Source organism: Periplaneta americana, chromosome 1 (genome assembly GCF_040183065.1).
Source record: "Periplaneta americana isolate PAMFEO1 chromosome 1, P.americana_PAMFEO1_priV1, whole genome shotgun sequence".
NCBI classification, from domain to species: Eukaryota; Metazoa; Arthropoda; class Insecta; order Blattodea; family Blattidae; genus Periplaneta; species Periplaneta americana.
Window position 1 is genome coordinate 124,829,099 of NC_091117.1, and position 17,914 is coordinate 124,847,012.

Genomic DNA, 17,914 nt, shown 5'->3' on the forward strand with positions numbered 1-17,914 from the left:
AACCTGCTCATGATGTTAATAGTTATCGACCCATAGCACTGTTAAGCAAGATAGCAAAAACTATGAAGTCCATGATCTCCAACAGATTAACTTGGTATTTAGAATCCCAAAATATTTTATCACCAAGACAAGCCGCTTTCGACAACTACACTCTACTAATGAACAAGTCATACGTCTCAGCCAAGAAATAAAAGATAGTTTTAACAAGAAAGAAGATACCTTGGCAATATTTATTGACTTTCAGTTAGCATATGACTCTGTTTGGAGAAATAAATTATTACTAAAACTCCAGAAATTAGGTATCTCCAGCAATATGTTTAGATGGATATCAGAATTCCTTAGTCAAAGATTCATTGCCACTAAATTCAATAACTCACTTTCTAATTACAGACAAACATATCGAGGTCTACCTCAGGGCGCTGTCCTCAGCACAACTTTATTCAATATTTATATAAATGACTTACCCTCCCTATTAGAGGAATCAAACATGAAAACAGCACTATTTGCAGGTGATATAGTTTTGTGGACTTCCGGATCTTACAGACATAGAGACAAAATTCAAAATTCTGCTCTTAAAGCTCTAAATCAACTACATGAATGGAATACATCAAATTTGATGACACTCAATTTAAGCAAAAGTAACTACCAAATATTTTCACTTGGTAAAAAAGAAAGAGAATTCAATATCCAATACAATGGCCAACACCTTCCTAGGACTTATGCATCCAAATATCTTGGAGTTATTTTCGATTGTAAGTTAACATGGAGCAACCATTTGAAATACATTTCTGAGAAAGCTCGTAAAAGATTCTCCCTTCTAAAAAGACTAGCAGGAAAGAAATGGGGATGCTCTAGGAATACTTTGAACACTACATACAAAATGTTTATACAGCCAGTGCTGACATTCTGCGGAGAAATTTTAATTACTTCACCTTTCATAAACGAAATAGAATATGTTCAAAACCAAGCTCTCAGACTCATTACTGGTGGAATTAAAACAACTCCAGTAGATTCTATGAGATTCCTCACTAATATTAACAGCATCAAAATGACAATAGAAGAAAAAGCACTGATTCAGTATGAAAAACTTATTGGATTACCAGGAAACAATTGGCATTCATACAGTCCTCTCTGTAGATTGAAAACTCAAAAAAGTTTCATATCCATTGTTCAAGAATTAAAACAGAAAATCAATATCCCGAATTTAAAAGAAAACCTACAAATTAAACCAAACCCTTTAACTCTATTAAATATGGAATATAATCTAAATTTAACAGAAGAAATACTAAAATCAGAAGTAAACACTGAAATACTAAAACAATTGTCTTTAGAGACAATTAATATTAGGTACCCTCCACAAAACTGGCTTCATTTATATACTGACGGATCCTTGATCTCCAGAGAACAAGGTGCCGGTACAGGTGTTACGTGCTGTCTCTTCTCACTTTATAGATCTCTTGGGTATGGAACAACAAGTTTTGATGGAGAAATCATTGCAATAAGTGAAAGTCTCAGGAATTTTCTATGCCACATCAATAAATTTAAGAATGCAGTTATATTGTCAGACTCCAAAGCAGCTATTCTATCAATTGTCTCTAAACACACACCTTCATCTCAAACAGCAGAAATAACTAAAATGCTCTCTCAATTAATATCACTCAATAAAAGAATTGTATTCCAATGGATACCATTCCATTGTGGAATCCTGGGAAATGAGAATGCGGATGCTTTAGCAAAGAAGGGCAGCACTGCTACTTACAGACCTGTTACTAAATCTACGTATTACTCTGTGAAGAGATTTATTAAATCTACATACTTAGACTTCAACAAACAAAATTTGATAACTCAATCCCAAGGGAAAAAATGGAACTCTCTGCATCAAAATCCACAGTTAATTCCCGATTTACCACGAAAATCGTCTGTAGCTGCATTTAGATTGGCAACAGGCCATGATTGTTTGGCCAAACACCTGCATAGAATTGGAATATATCAGTCCCCTAATTGCCCATTGTGCAACTCAAACCAAGAAATGGATTCGGAACACCTCAAAATCTGTGCTTCAGTGGCTGGTCATGATAATATCTTTGAAAAATATTGGGGTGCAAGAGGTCAAATGACTTTATTGTCAAATGCCTGAGAGAGAGAGAAAAACTCATCCAGCCTTAATCAAGGATGACCACGAGTATCCGGAAATGAATAGCAAACAAATACAATTAATTAAATATGAATAGTGTTATAAAAATAAAGTGTAATAATTAAGCACCATTGATTATCAATTGTGAAATAAAATCTTAGAAGATGACTAAATTATACTGATAAAAAAAGATTTTATTTAAAATTAGCATATCCTTAATTAAGGCCTTCTGAGTGGTATAAATGAAATTGTATAATCTGCAGGGAATCTTTGAGAATTTGCGAGATGATTTTTTGAATTTCAAAAGATGATATTAATAATTGTTTTAAAAATGACATGTAAATTTTGGTAAAGAACTCCGAGCACCAAAAAATAAACCTGTCACTGACCAATTGAAGAGAGGGATGTTATACTTGGCACTAAGGTAGGGAATACAAGGTTCATAAATGGCCCTCTTTTCCTGATCAACCTGATGAGCTTGGTTTAGATCTCTCTCCATGCATATAGTTGGATCTATGATAATAGCCTTTTGTTGTTGTCTGTTTATTGCTATTATATCCGCTCTTCTGTGAGAGTTGTCTCCAGAAATCCAGTGGACCTCTTCATGAACTTCCCAATCCTTGTTCCGAAGAAGACAGGCGATAGCTCCACGGACTCTATGATGCCTGTTGTTACGCAATAACTCTCCTTTCCGACAAAAGCCCAACATGTGGGCTTAACACGTAGAAAACAACAACAACAAATTAGTAAAACTTCATTTCTCACACTAGTTTATTAAATTGGTCTGTAAAGAAAACAACTATCACAATGTCCATATTTTATACGTTGTACAATTTTTATATGTACAACAATTTTTTGGTAAGCTTTGTCTTCTAGGCAGCCTTCATTTGGAGGAAGCTGAATAAAATTCAAAAGAAGTATTGTGAAATTTTAATTTTCCTCCAATTCTTTTCTATTGTTTTATTAAAATTATAGCATATAGCCTATTAACCTGTTGTATCTTATAGGATACTTTGCGAATTTAAGGGTTAAGGAACAAACAAGCAGTAGAAAATGTGGTTGAATGGATTAAAGAGATATACGTTTTTAGCATTCTTAGTGATGCAAAACTATAAACAAGTGTCATGGCAGAGGCATCAATTTTAATTAGTGAATTTAAAAATTAGTTTTTGAAAATATTTTACGTGAACTACTTACTTACTTATGGCTTTTAAAGAACCCATAGGTTCATTGCCACCCTCACATAAGCCTGCCATCGGTCCCTGTCCTGAGTAAGATTAATCCAGTCCCTACCATCATATCCCACCACCTACTATCCCAACTACTTAAGCACATTGATATTACGGTTATGATTTAATGCTCATATAAACATATTTGCGTTTTTTGTCATAGTTTTAACGATTTTCTTGTTTTTGCAGTGAAAATATGTATACAAATGAACTGAAGAAGTAGGCCTATATGTTATTTACATTTAGTGAAATCAGATATATCAGTTGCAATTATTTTCTAAGTACACGTAATAAATATAAGATAAAAGTAATGTAGATACTACATCTGTAAACCTGGAACTATTCAGTACTTTGTTTACAGGTTCTTTTTCTTGTCCAATGATGAACTCCTGGAAATCTTGTCAGAAACAAAGGAACCATTACGTGTACAACCATTTTTGAAGAAATGTTTCGAAGGAATAAACCTTTTGCAATTTACTGAAGAAGAAGTTATCACAGGAATGATTTCAGCTGAAAAAGAAGTTGTACCATTAAGTGGACAAATTGTCCCTGCCGATTCAAAGGCACGTCAGCCAGTCATGAAATATCTTTTCCTGCATCATTTAATAATAGTTGTAACATTTTCGTAACAATCTGTCTGTCCACCAGAATTTCTAGTAAGGAACATCATAACTTGCTAACATTTTTAAGTTTTGTCATTATCCATATTCCAGTTTTAGTGATTACAACATTTTTGAGCTTCTTCTTGGAACAAAAATATTCATTTAGAATATTTTAATATATTATTTATCATCGGAGACCTGTATCATTTACTGTATGCTTTGTAATAAATCATAATCCGTATTGGATAGCATTTAAACTTTATATCATTCATGTCTCATTATCATTAGCATGCTGCTGGTTGAATAGCCATTTTAGATGGTTAGTGTACAGGCAAGTGCCATTGTTGGATGCTAAATGTTGTGAGACAAAGCATACTCACGCAAACTGCAAACCCTGGCATTACCGAATAGGGAATGCTACAATTGGTCTAAAGTAGAGTTCTTTCTTTAAAAAGCATGGAATTTCATTGACTCCTTTTTTCCACTTAATACGAGATCATTAAAACACAGCTAAAAACAGGAGTTTCTAGAGAGTCATAGTGAATGAGGCCAACTGCCTCCTGTTTGAGTGGTGATTGTTTGTTTGATTGATTAATTAATTAATCAATCAATCGATTGACTGATTGGTCATTCAACAAGAAAACCAGAACTGTTGTTTTCATACTTTAACAAAATTTTAACCAGAAGGTAACAAATTTTATAACACAGTCTACTGTGTACAGTTTTCAGTTTTCAGACTTTCATAATTAAAATTATTGAAATGTAAATGTAACTGATAACATTATGGCAATAGCATTAAAGTGTTTAGTAGATAAATCCATGAAAATCTTTACCAGTGTGAATAAAGCTTACAAATGCTATATTTAATAGATGATTTATCATGTGAAGGGCATGGTTGAAAAGTGGCTATCACAAGTGGAACAACAAATGATACAATCTGTGAAAGATTCTTGTATGATGGCCGTTCAAAATTATTTTACTACACCACGCAGCAAGTGGGTACTGGATTGGCCAGGCCAAGTTGTCATCTGTGGAAACTGTATTCATTGGACCTCTGAAGTTTCAGAAGCAATGGAGAATAAAAAGCTACCAGTAAGTCAGCTACATCACTTATAGAGTCCTTATGTACTTTACACTTATAAGGGAGTTAGTATACTTAAATAGAAAATGATTACTTGTAATTTTACTCATTAAAATAGGTGTCGTGAAGATGACACACACTTTCTCATTACATTATATTTATTATTATATAAGTACTAACTCTTAACCAGTTATTTTTAATCTTACCAGGATTGAGACTTGATGAGTAAAAGAAAAGATTTTCCACATTATGTGTAAAAATACGCATAAATAATTTAAAAAACGTAAATGTAAAATTATTTCTAAATGGCTTCAAAAACCATTTATTTTAGAAATTGTTTTTCACAATCTATTTTAGGATGTAAGAGAAGTACTAATAGATAGCATAGATACATTGCAATTGCAAAATGGTTCGGTTCATTCTCTCAACAATTGGCAATATAATATCACGCTATCAGAACTCTTTTTAGCATAAGTAGAACATTTTATTTTGAATATTTTCTTTTCTGCCATGTGACTGAATTTCTTGAAGAGAAAGCATGCTGCTAAGTAGGCCTACATATAGATGGAGTTTTTATCTTCTTGCCTTCTTCCTCAAGATATAAACTAATAATTACACTAGCCTGCGAATTTCAACTTTGTGTTTGTTGCCTAAACTAAGTAATGTGATTTTATATAATGTCGATGTGCTGAATCCGAATTTTCAATCCGTTTGCTTCTATCACGTCAGGTTTCTTTGCAAAATCACTTTAAATGTATTTTATAACTACGTGAATTTCATCACAAACTTTTTCATTTCGCTTTTTATTTCAAATTCAAAAACAATATTTAAAAGACACAACTTGCTGAAATTATGTGTATGGTTGTTCATACATGTCAATAGAGTGTTCTTGCTTTGTTTTGTCTTGTTTACTTCACTATTGTATGTATGAATTAGCACAATGTATCACACAAAAAATTACACCACTTGTTTCTTAGTTGAGAAAGTCCTCCTGTTCCTCTTTCTTTTATGTTTCTCTTCAGGTATTTCACGCTTTAACATCCAACAATAATCACCAAGCATACTGATGTTCCCGCGTCCCTGGAACCTTCTTTCGAATTCCTGCAGATCCTTGTGAAATCGTTCATCTTACTCTTAGCTGAAAAATCCTAGATTTTCGGCGAAATAATCTAGCTGAGAAAACAGAAAATTTTGATACTCATGTTACAATCAAATTCCTTGTATGCTTCAAGCATGTTAGCCACAATGTTTCGGTGATTAGGCTCCTTGTTGCCAAGAAATTTTAAAACAACTTCACAAAACAACATCCATGCTGATTTCTCTTTTTCATCCATACTGTTTTTAAATGCTGCACCAGACATGTTCATTAAATATATATCTTCTTTCAGTTTGCTTCAGATAGTAGTGGAAATTTCTCACATATGTACTTAAAACAGCCTCCTTCCGTATTTAAAGCTTTTACAAGCTGTTTCGTTAAGCCAAGCTTCATGTGGAGAGAAAGCAGCACTTTAGAAGAACTCACAAGGCTTTGGCGCACAACATTCTTACAACCGACTTCCAAATTTTGTCGAGGTGGTCAGTCTTTCATAGTCCAATGATCAACTCGTGCCCTACTATCCCACATGCAAAGAATGCATGGAAATTTTGTAAAACCAGATTTTTGACCCAGCAACATAGTAAGAACTTTGAAATCATCACAAACTTGCCACTTGTGTTCCTATAGTCTAGTCGCAATAACAGCAGTTGCAAATTTGTGTATGAATTTTTGAGGATCACTGAATAGGCAACAGGCACTGAACCAAAAATGTTTCCGTTATGAAGGAGAAAATCCTTTAAACTTCGCTTGGAAGCATCAATGAATAGTCTCCATTCACTTAGGTCATAGTTTGGAAGTCCAAGTTTTAACATAAATTCTTTCACATTACTGCAGTATATAAGATTATCATCTTGGGAGAGAAAGTATTTAAAACCTATTTCACGTTGTCAGTACCAATAGAATGATGTTTGTTTAAGATTTTCTGGTCGCACAGGGATTGGTACATTAGGCACAGGTAAAATGGCTGACCAAACAACTGAATACATGATTTAATTTTTATGTTTAGAATCGTACCCCTTCACATCACATGAACAGAAGTAGCAGTCATTACTATGGTTCAACTGCTCTCTCCAGACCATAGGTACTCTAAAAGATAGCAACGGTCTTCTCCAATTGATCAAATGACGAAGCTCTTCAGTGCATACTCTACATACTTTGTGTGGTGCCAAAGCTTTACTTTGGTCTCCAAGTTTGATTCTAAAATAGGCATGGTATGACTTTTTCACAAAATCTGTAATATTACACCTCTGCTAAGGCAATGTGTATATTCTACATAAGTTATATAACGAAAGTGGTCTGGATTATTTAGACATCCTCGATGCAACATGTAAATACTTTCTTATTGAACTAAAACTTTCACAATAAAGCTTCAAACTGATTTCGTTTCGTTTCGAGATGAAACGCAGACTAATGAAATGTGAGAGAAACTAGACGTGTTGAGTTCAGTCTCTCACCAAGGAGTGGCTGACATTTCTATCTTTCACAAATAAAAATAATGGCAAGGTTGCACGTTATTTCGCCCTAACTTCCTTATCTGCTTGCACCCCCTATCTGCTAAGAAACATCCGGTGTCCTTGGTTTTCAATATAAACACCTTAAAAATATGTTGAATACATTTTCTTTTCATATCCTAACATACTAAACCTACATATGTTAAAGTATTACAGTTTAAATAATTACAATATATTGTCGTAATATATTATAAGAAAATTAAAATAACAAAAAAATGGTACGTGATAGGAACTTTTTGGCTTTGAATTTGATTTCAGCATGCTAAAAATACCCTAAAAACATTAAAACTTTGGAGGCAGGAATTTCATCGCAGACTAGTGTTATTTATTTATACTGGCGGAATTAAGGTCATAGGGCCTTCTCTTACACTTCACCAGGTCACAAAATACACAATCAGTAATTTTGTGTCACCCTATCACATGACTGTAATCGAGTTATCCTTTATGAGAGCTATAAAAATACAAGCTAATGGAATGAAATAGATTTGGTGATTTAGCAGATGTTATCACAAAACATATTGTTGTTATTTATTACAGTAAAAGAATGTTAAAGTGAAATGAAAATGTGTGTTTTGTAATTTCTACCTTAGATGTTGGATAAAACATGTCAGTTAAAGGAATAAACACATTAATCTTTATGTAATAGGGTTGTTTAACACTTAAAACATAAATAATAGTTACCAACATTAAATATATTTTCGTGCAAGATCCATTATTATTGGAGAGTTCTAAAATATCATTGGATTCAGCTGACATTAAATGAAGAGTATAGAGAAAGTGCGAACTATGTCCACTTTAACAAATTGTTCAGGAGAGCAATTTAAAGTCAGTCTTTAGGATATTATTTTCTTTTACCAGTATGCCAAATCTAAAATCTGTCATAGCACTTAGACTGTTCACATTATCACAGTGTTTCATTCATAGGATTAAACTACATGGAATCCTACTCCACACAACATGCATAACTCTTTTTTTTTAAGTGGATAAAGCACATTCTTTCATTGCACCCTTCAATTTTTGTGTATATAAAAACTATTAAAAGAACTGAAAATAAAAGCAATTGAGTTACTAAAGTTTAATTTGTCAAATTCAATTAAACATTACTTTACTACGTGATAGATATTTTAACTAATGTTGAGTGCTTGAGTGTTTGTTATTCGCCCATATGCAATCATTTGTGTAGACCAATTTTCCAACAGAGTCATTGCCCAAGGTGTGCCTTGGGAAGCTGGTCTATGCTACATCCACGATGAGATATATGAAACTTGTTTTTTACGTTACATAATTTACATGTGAAATAAGGGGCTGACTAATTTCGAAGTCATAATAATAATAATAATAATAATAATAATAATAATAATAATAATAATAATAATAATAATAATAATAATAATTTGAATTATAGAGCGTGTCTTTTTAAGAATAACAGAGCATGCTCTGAATATTCGGCACTGACAGCTTTAAATTTTTAAATTGTTGTTTAAAGAAGTTGTCAATTATTGGTATAATTCTGTAGATAATAAAATTACCATTTTTTAGCAGAAGAATGTAACTTTTTTTGTGCTCTATTTCTGTAATGGTTACAGTTGCATTAACTTCGCAAATAAACTTATTTAGATATTTTAAAATCTATTTCCCCCCCACCAGAACTTTTCAATTGAAGTTAAAATTATGCAAATCATAAGACCATTAGGAAATTGCTAGAGCATCAGCCTTCCATGCTGGTGACCCGGGTTCATATCATGGTGGATCCAAGTAGAATTTTTAGTGGACAAAGATTGTGCTTTGTGATAACTTATCGTGGGATATTCCTGTTCCTCCCATTGAACTTCCACCATTACTCTATTCATCATCATGAAGTGGTATATACTTCTCCTCTCCTCGAGTACTAAGGGTAATGTCTATGGCAACGTAAATGACTACAGCTTTGGTGTTGGGAGGTAAATGTAGCAAGGCCAAGTGCCCGCCATTGGATAAAAAAAAAAATAATTTTTCTAACAAATGTTTCTGGGGACAAACTGTCTATACAATTTCAATTATCACTTTATTTAATATAAATGAGAAATGAAGACATTGTTAGGATCACTTTTTAGCAAACCACAATTCTGTAATATTTTTAAGAAAAAGATTGTATTTCATGTGAATAGTTTCTGATCGATTTAACTCATTCAGTTTCAGCAGGTGGCCTGGGTGTGCCTAGACCCATCCAAAAATGTGAGATTCCCTTGCCCCCCCCCCCTCCCTGAAATTTAAGATTATTCTGTGATATAGCCTAGTCACATGTTTTGCAGTGCATAGAGAATGATGGTTAAATTCTTATTAAAGTTCTACCCAAGGACAAAGCAAAAACAGTCCGTGTTTATGATAACATTGATACTGATGGGTTTGATAGTGTGAAAGTACAAGCTGAAGCTCAAACAAAATATTTTCCCCAGAACAGCCACTGCTTGTAAATACTAAATATCAACAAAACTTGATTAATATTTTAGCACAGATCACTGTTTACAGAGACAGACGGACAGGCAGCACTACCAAAAATACTTTTTTGGCATGAAAATTTGTATTTCCGTGAAAATCTTGAAATAGAATTTTTACATCATTGTAATATTTTTTTCTGTATACTGTAATAAGAAATTAAAAAACATTCATATATTTTTTCTGTGAAGTAGAGTTCTTTATCAAGAACTAATCAAAGAAGATATTTCACGTTAACTTTATTCTTTAGAGTGAGATAGAGCAATGATAGATTAATCAAGATGCGGATGCATTGAACTTTTTCTGTTGTCAGTGAAATATAGAGATTACAATGTTTAGAGGATTAGATCTATCTTCTTTTTCACATATAAAGGGAGAAAAAAAGGAATGTCCTACTCGTTGGGACTGTTGAAGACAGCTAGATCCACTGAAATAAAGTACTAACAATAATGGAAAACGCGAAAAAGAAAAGTACATAGATTTGGACTGTGATTTGGTCGAGAAGTAAAATGTATGTTTAATTATATTAATGTGCTTATGACTTCTGTTATAACATTTATAGAATCGCACTTAATGTTATTTTCTTACGTAAAAAGAGAGACATACATTAAATATTCTTTACAGAGTATACAGCTGTATTCTCTTGCAGGACTACCTTCAAAAATCCAATGATCAAATTGATGAAATGGTGGAGTTAGTAAGAGGGAAACTATCTCCTGGTGCTCGAATTACCATCTGTGCACTAATTGTTATTGATGTACATGGTAATTATATCATTATGTACTAAAATTGTCATTAAAATTATTTATTTTATTAGGTTGGTGCATAATTCCATAACGATTTTTCATAAGTTTATTAAACACATCAGATACACATAAGAGAGGAGTTAATCATCAATAATATATTCTTCTTTGCTATTTACAATAGTCTGCCAATGCTGGAGTAGTTTTTAGATTCCACGTCTGTAGAAATCGCGTGGTTTTGAGTTAAAGAAGTCGTCAAGCCATATTCGGAGCACATTTTCATCTGGAAAGGAAGTTCCTTGAAGGTTGTTCAATAGAAAGCAGAAAAGATAAAAATCTGAGGGCGCTAGATCAGGTGAATAAGGTGGGTGCGGAATGACTTTCCAACCCAACTCCTGGATAGTGTTTTGTGTCAGGTTAGCAGAGTGTGGGTGGGAGTTATCGTGGAGTAGCATCACTTCACACAGTCTTGTTGGTCGTTTTTCTTGGATTGCGTGTGCAAGACATTTCATTTGGTGCCAATAAATGTTGGCAGTGATGGTTATACCTTGGGGAAGCAATTCGTAACCCTCGCAGTTCCACCAGATGCATAACATTATCCTTTGTGGATGCATGCTGGCCTTTGTACGGGGAGTTGCTTTTTGTTCGGGCTCAACCATTCCTTTCTTTTCCTTATGTTAGTATAAAGACACCATTTCTCGTCACCAGTAACGATATTGGATAGGAATGTTCAATGTTGTTCACAAGCCAATCGATGACGAGTAAGCAAAGATGCACATATGGCCACCTGCTTATTTTTGTGGTTTTGGCTTAGAGCATGCAGTACCCATACACCTAATTTTTTAACCTTGCCCTGAATGCAAATGTTGCACGATGGTGGAATGGTCACAGTTCATCACATTTGCCAGTTCTCGGGTACACTGGCGTGGACCATTGTGGATTAATATGTTTAAATGGTCTTGATCATACCCTTAAGGTCTTCCAGAACGTGGAGTGTCACTAATGTCAAAATGACCCTCCTTAAAACGAGGAAACTATTTTCTTGCCGTGCTCTCTCCTCATACATGGCGCAAATGTTTCTTGTTGCTTTCGCCCCTCTATTGAATTCAAAAAGAAGAATGTGTCGGAAATGTTCCACTTTCTCCATTTGACACTCCATTTTCTAGCGTCCACGGCTCCAGTCACTATTTGCGAAAATGAAAACTTCAATATGTAAACTCAAGCACAACAATTGAACTTCAAATAAAAAATGCCAATCGATAAATAAACCCATAGCAACCGGAGTACCAACACGCGAAACAAAAATGCTACGAACTTATGCACCAACCCAATGTATTATAGCCCTTAACTTTAAATATTTTTGTAATGTTAAGCTCCATGATTTATTTATTTATTTTTTGTTTCTTTGTTGTTATTTTTACGTTATCTGTGGAAGTAATATAATTATCTATGCATATTTTAACAGTTTATTCCTTGGATAGAGTAGGATATAAAAAAAATTCTAATACCATATTAGTCCCAAATGAATACTTTTTTCAGAAAAAAATAATTTCCTCCTAAATGTTTTTACTAGATGAGTACTATCCATGCAAGTGTTATTTTTTATTTTATCAGTAGTTTTTAAATAAAATGTTAAAACATACCATTATTTCCTTCCATTAGGAAGTCTGGCTACCCTACTGCAGTAACTAAGGGACAGAATGCTGTTATTCAGACCTGAGTTGATAATATGTATTTGTAGGTGAGCCAACGATGCTCCCTGCAGTCTGCAGAGTTATATCACTTCCACCTTATATGCATTTTCCCAAGATTTGTTTTGTAGACGTGAATTTAAATTATTTGTAGATTCAGCATTTCTGATTCTGTTCTTACTTTTTATATTGATGTTTTGGAATTTTTCAGTGACATTGTAAACACATACGATTTGTGCATCATGATCAGATAGGCCATTGATTAAAGGTTCTGTGAACAGGAATTCAATCTGTTTTTATCTATAAAATTATTATCAGTGACTGCACTACTTTCAGCTTATATTCTGGTTAGAAAATGTATTATATGCTTAAGGTTATAACGTTATAAGTTTCAAGAAATGAGTTTAATTTACTTTTACGGAAACTTTCCGAGAGATAATCTATGTTGATATTACACAATTCACAGATTCCATGTGTGATTTGTAAAGTATTTTCATTAATAAATCTAAGTTGCCTAATGCATTTTTAAAATCTCCTACTGGACCCTATGGACACGCAAGATACGATAATAACATTTTATGTCAGACCTCCAACTTGAATCTCACAGATTTCAATATCTTGTTCGCTACAGAAATCATAAGCTTACATACGAATTTTACTAAATAACAGATCATCTCTAAATATTTTTATAATGTAAGTTTCCATTATAAATGTATAATATTGTAACATGCATGATTTATTAGTATGTCAATCTATTGATGGATGGGAATTTTTCAAATAAATTAATAGGCACGAGAATAATGCACTGGTTACTTACTTATGGCTTTTAAGGAACTCGAAGGTTCATTGCCGCCCTCACATAAGCCTGCCATCAGTCCCTATCCTTAGCAAGATTAATCCAGTCCCTACCATCATATCCGCCTCCCTCAAATCTATTTTAATATTATCCTCCCATCTATGTCTCGGCCTCTGCAAAGGTCTTTTCCCTCAGGTCTTCCAACTAACACACTATATGTATTCCTAGATTCACCCATACATGCTACATGCCCTGCCTATCTCAAACATCTGAATTTAATGTTCCTAATTATGTTAGGAAGAAATGGGAATATAAAAATTGGAAATTTATCCTTTGAAGAGGTGGAAAATTCAAATACCTGGTAGCAACAGTAACAAATATAAATGATACTCGGGAGGAAATTAAACACAGAATAAACATGGGAAATCCTGTTATTATTCGGTTGAGAATCTTTTATCATCCAGTCTGCTGTCAAAAAATCTGAAAGTTAGAATTTATAAAACAGTTACATTACTGATTGTTCTTTATGGTTGTGAAACTTGGACTCTCACTTTGAGAAAGGAACATAGGTTAAGGGTGTTTGAGAATAAGGTGCTTAGGAAAGTATTTGGGGCTAAGAGGGATGAAGTTACAGGAGAATGGAGAAAGTTACACAACACAGAACTGCACGTATTGTATTCTTCACCTGACATAATGAGGAACATTAAATCCAGACGTTTGAGGACATGTAGCATGTATGGGCGAATCCAGAAATGTATATAGAATGTTAGTTGGGAGGCCGGAGGGAAAAAGATATTTGGGGAGGCCGAGACGTAGATGGGAAGATAATATTAAAATGGATTTGAGGGAGGTGGGATATGATGATAGAGACTGGATTGGTCTTGCTCAGGATAGGGACCAATGGCGGGCTTATGTGAGGGTGGCAATGAACCCCTGGGTTCCTTAAAAGCCAGTAATTAGTAAGTAAGTAATTATGTTAGGTCAAGAATACAATGCGTGCAGTTCTATGTTGTGTAACTTTCTCCATTCTCCTGTAACTTCATCCCTCTTAGCCCCATATATTTTGCTAAGCACCTTATTGTCGAACACTTAACATCTGTTCCTCTCTCAAAGTGAGAGTTGAAGTTTCACAACTATACACAACAACCGGTAATATAACTGTTTTATAAATTCTAACTTTAAGTTTTTTCGAGAGCAGACTGGATGATAAAAGCTTCTCAACCGAATAATAAAAGACATTTCCCACATTTATTCTGCGTTTAATTTCCTCTGGAATGTTATTTATGTTTGTTACTGTTGCTTCAAGATAGTTGAATTTTTCCACCTTTAATGTACTGATTAGAAAACTTAATATACTAAAAATGTAAAACTTTAGATCATATGTAATGGGCATTAATGTTTACTTAATCGTAGAGATATGTCTGTTATTATAGTTTCTGTGAATAAAATATAGGCCTATTCTTTAAACAGTATTGAAAATTATATCATTTTTTATATTAAATTATATCCTTCATCTGAATGAAATGTTGTCAATTCCCTAATATCTTTGATTTTTTATAGAACATAATTGACAGTCCCAAAAATATGTAGGCTATATATATATATATATATATATATATATATATATATATATATATATATTTTGTATGTTAAATATTTCTGGATGCATACAATATAAGCATATAGTAAGTTTGAATTTTGTGGTTTGAAATATTTCAGCTCGAGATGTAGTGCAGAAGTTATGTGACTTGAAGGTGTCAACGCCTCAGGATTTCAATTGGATTAGTCAGCTACGATATTATTGGTCAGATGGACGTGTTATAGTATCCATGATCACCACAGAAGTAATGTATGGGTTTGAATACCTCGGAAATACTCCACGACTTGTTATTACTCCTTTAACTGACAGATGCTACAGGTATTTGAAATAATATTATGTAAGTTATATTAATTCTGTGGTTATCATAATGTTTTCTGCATGTTGATTTCAGATAATTTTCAAGTAGTTTCTGCAGACATGCAGGGAATAACTCTGCCAACTGTCAGTAGGATAATATGTCTCTTTCATAGACTGTCATTGGTTGCATCTTCTTATCTTCTACATCTTCAAAATAAAATAATTCTATAATGAAATAATTTGAGGGCTTCATGTGAAACTAACGTAACTATAATCGAGGTTTTATTCACAACAAAATTCTTAACAGGCAATACTATTTCAGATGAACTATACTATTACGCTTTGTAGTTACGAATTGTATTATATATAAGACCATTCGGAACTGAGTCACGATTTTTTGTGACCAAGTAGAAGAACGAATTATTATCGATTGGTGTAAATAGCTAAAATGTCAATTTTTGTACTTACGTTAGTTGTACGTATGTAAAGCTGCAAGAATGGTTAAAATCACTTAACATGTACCGATGTTCAGTTGTTTCAATGATTTGTGACACAAAAGATGGCTTTGATTGTGAAAATGCCTACTCTATTTCAACACTCTATTAATTTAATTCGTTTAGAAGGCAATGACTGTGATTGCCAATATTAGAACAAGATCATCAAATCTCGACCTACCAAAGTCCAAGTCAAAGTCTCAGAAGTATTGTCTATGAATAGAACTTTTAACAAAGTTAAACTTTACTACAAAAGTCGACTTTGGGAAGTCTTTATCCAAAGTTTCATTTATGAATACGGCCTTGAATTTACCTGATTTCACTTAAGGTGTGCATTTATTTCACTATGAGCTTTAGTGACATTACTATAGTTTATATTTTGCAGTAGACTACCCTGTGAAAACCACTTCTAGAAGCGGAAATTTTTTTATTGCCCTTTTCGGTTCCATTTGGAGGGGCAGAAACAGGTTCGCTGTATGGAATCGCTTCAGTTTACCAGAAGATTTCCGTGGTGTTAATATTCTGTGTAAGACATGTATTTCTTTAAAGTGTGCTTTAATGATAATATTCAAAGTACGAATGGTTTGTTTGTGCGGATTTGAAGGTTGTAGCATTGCTTATGAGTCATTCCATGTCAAATCGAACACCTACGAAACATGACAACTTAATATTTGCTCCAATTTTTTTTTATATACTCTATTGATGAAATTAAATAACCCATGTGTAATTTTTTCGGGCTGACACAATTATTTAGTCATTTATTAAATGTTACATTTTCTGTAAATTTGGATGCAACGTATTATGAAAATGGTTATACTGACAGTTCTATAAATCGTAGAAATTTCGTATTTATATCATTTTAAAGTGCAATAATTGCAGTATTATATACTAATTTTTAGTGTTCAATCAAAATATAAAATGGGCCCCTTTTAGGGGGTTATATTTTTTAAATACGTTTTCATATATCAGGGACTTACTTCTAAAACGGGGAAAAAATATCATTATATTCTTTGAAATGTTTTACGTAGAACTGCGTTGGTTTTAGAACTCTATTCGAATCAGAAGTCGCTGTGCAAATAATTAATTTACTGATGGTGTGTTCGGGTCGGATTGAGTGAGACCGCGCGCCGGAGCATACAGCTGCGACAGCAGCAGCGAGAGTGACTAATACATTATCAGTGGTGCGGTGTTACTTTACGTAAATAAACAGATAACCTCTAGTTCTAAAAGCACTTAATGTCCCTTCAACACTTAGCAGTTTCCCTTTAATTTATCTAACAATAATTCCTAAGTCTTTCGAAGTAGGTATCGTGTTGTGTTGTGTGCATGTCAAATCAAACACCTGTATACGAAATGTGACCATTTAGTATTTGCTTAAATCTTCTAAAATATGTTGTGCAGATCAAAATATGAGGTCTGCTATTTTTTCTGGGATCATACTTTAAAATTTTACTATTTATACTCTTTTAATTATATGACAAATTCATCCACGACACAGTATGAAAATGCTCATTCTTAAGATTCAATGCATCATAGACGTTGAGTGTTGGTGCCATCTGAAATGGGAAGAAATGAATTATTATATTAATTCTTTTAAGTATAAGTTGAAATACAAATGGGGTTGTTTTAGAGGGTCACTTTTTAAACATAACTTAATGTTTTTTTTATAACAGCTTACTTTAAAAACGCAAAAAAATATACGTACAATCTATTACATTTTACATAGAACTACGTTGGTTTCAGATTGATTTCGAGTAAGAAATAACTCTAAAATAAATGTCACCACGAAGATGAGTTTGGGATTTGTGCTGAGTGGCATTTTTTTGCTACATCACATGGAAAAGGGCCTTGTGATGGCATTGGCGGTACCATTAAGCGGCTTGCTATGGAAGCTAGTCTTCAACCTGGTATAGATCCTATTGTAACACCAAGGAAACTGTATAACTGGGCTGAGAAAAACATTTCTAATATTGCTTTTAAATTTTTTACCATTAGTGAACACAAAAAACATAGCAATATTTTCTACTCAAGGTACCAACAAGCAAAAGTGGTGCGAGGTACCTTACAACTTCATTCTTTTGTTCCACTGGCAAAATCTCAGGCCATGATAAAGAACTATTCCCTTCAAAGTGAGAGCAAAGTGGTGGACATTAAATAGAATTGAT

General features: G+C 33.3%; 1 protein-coding gene across 1 annotated transcript in view; it reads left to right on the top strand.

Annotated features, from left to right (window-relative positions):
- Nucleotides 1–17,914, top strand: part of Dnah3 (dynein heavy chain 3, axonemal) — a 367,976-nt gene that overhangs the window by 117,690 nt on the left and 232,372 nt on the right. The window contains exons 21-24 of the mRNA XM_069827040.1: nt 3,725–3,926; nt 4,854–5,057; nt 10,778–10,892; nt 15,078–15,276. Of these exons, the coding sequence (XP_069683141.1) occupies nt 3,725–3,926; nt 4,854–5,057; nt 10,778–10,892; nt 15,078–15,276 (720 nt within the window). The remainder of the gene's footprint in view (nt 1–3,724; nt 3,927–4,853; nt 5,058–10,777; nt 10,893–15,077; nt 15,277–17,914) is intronic.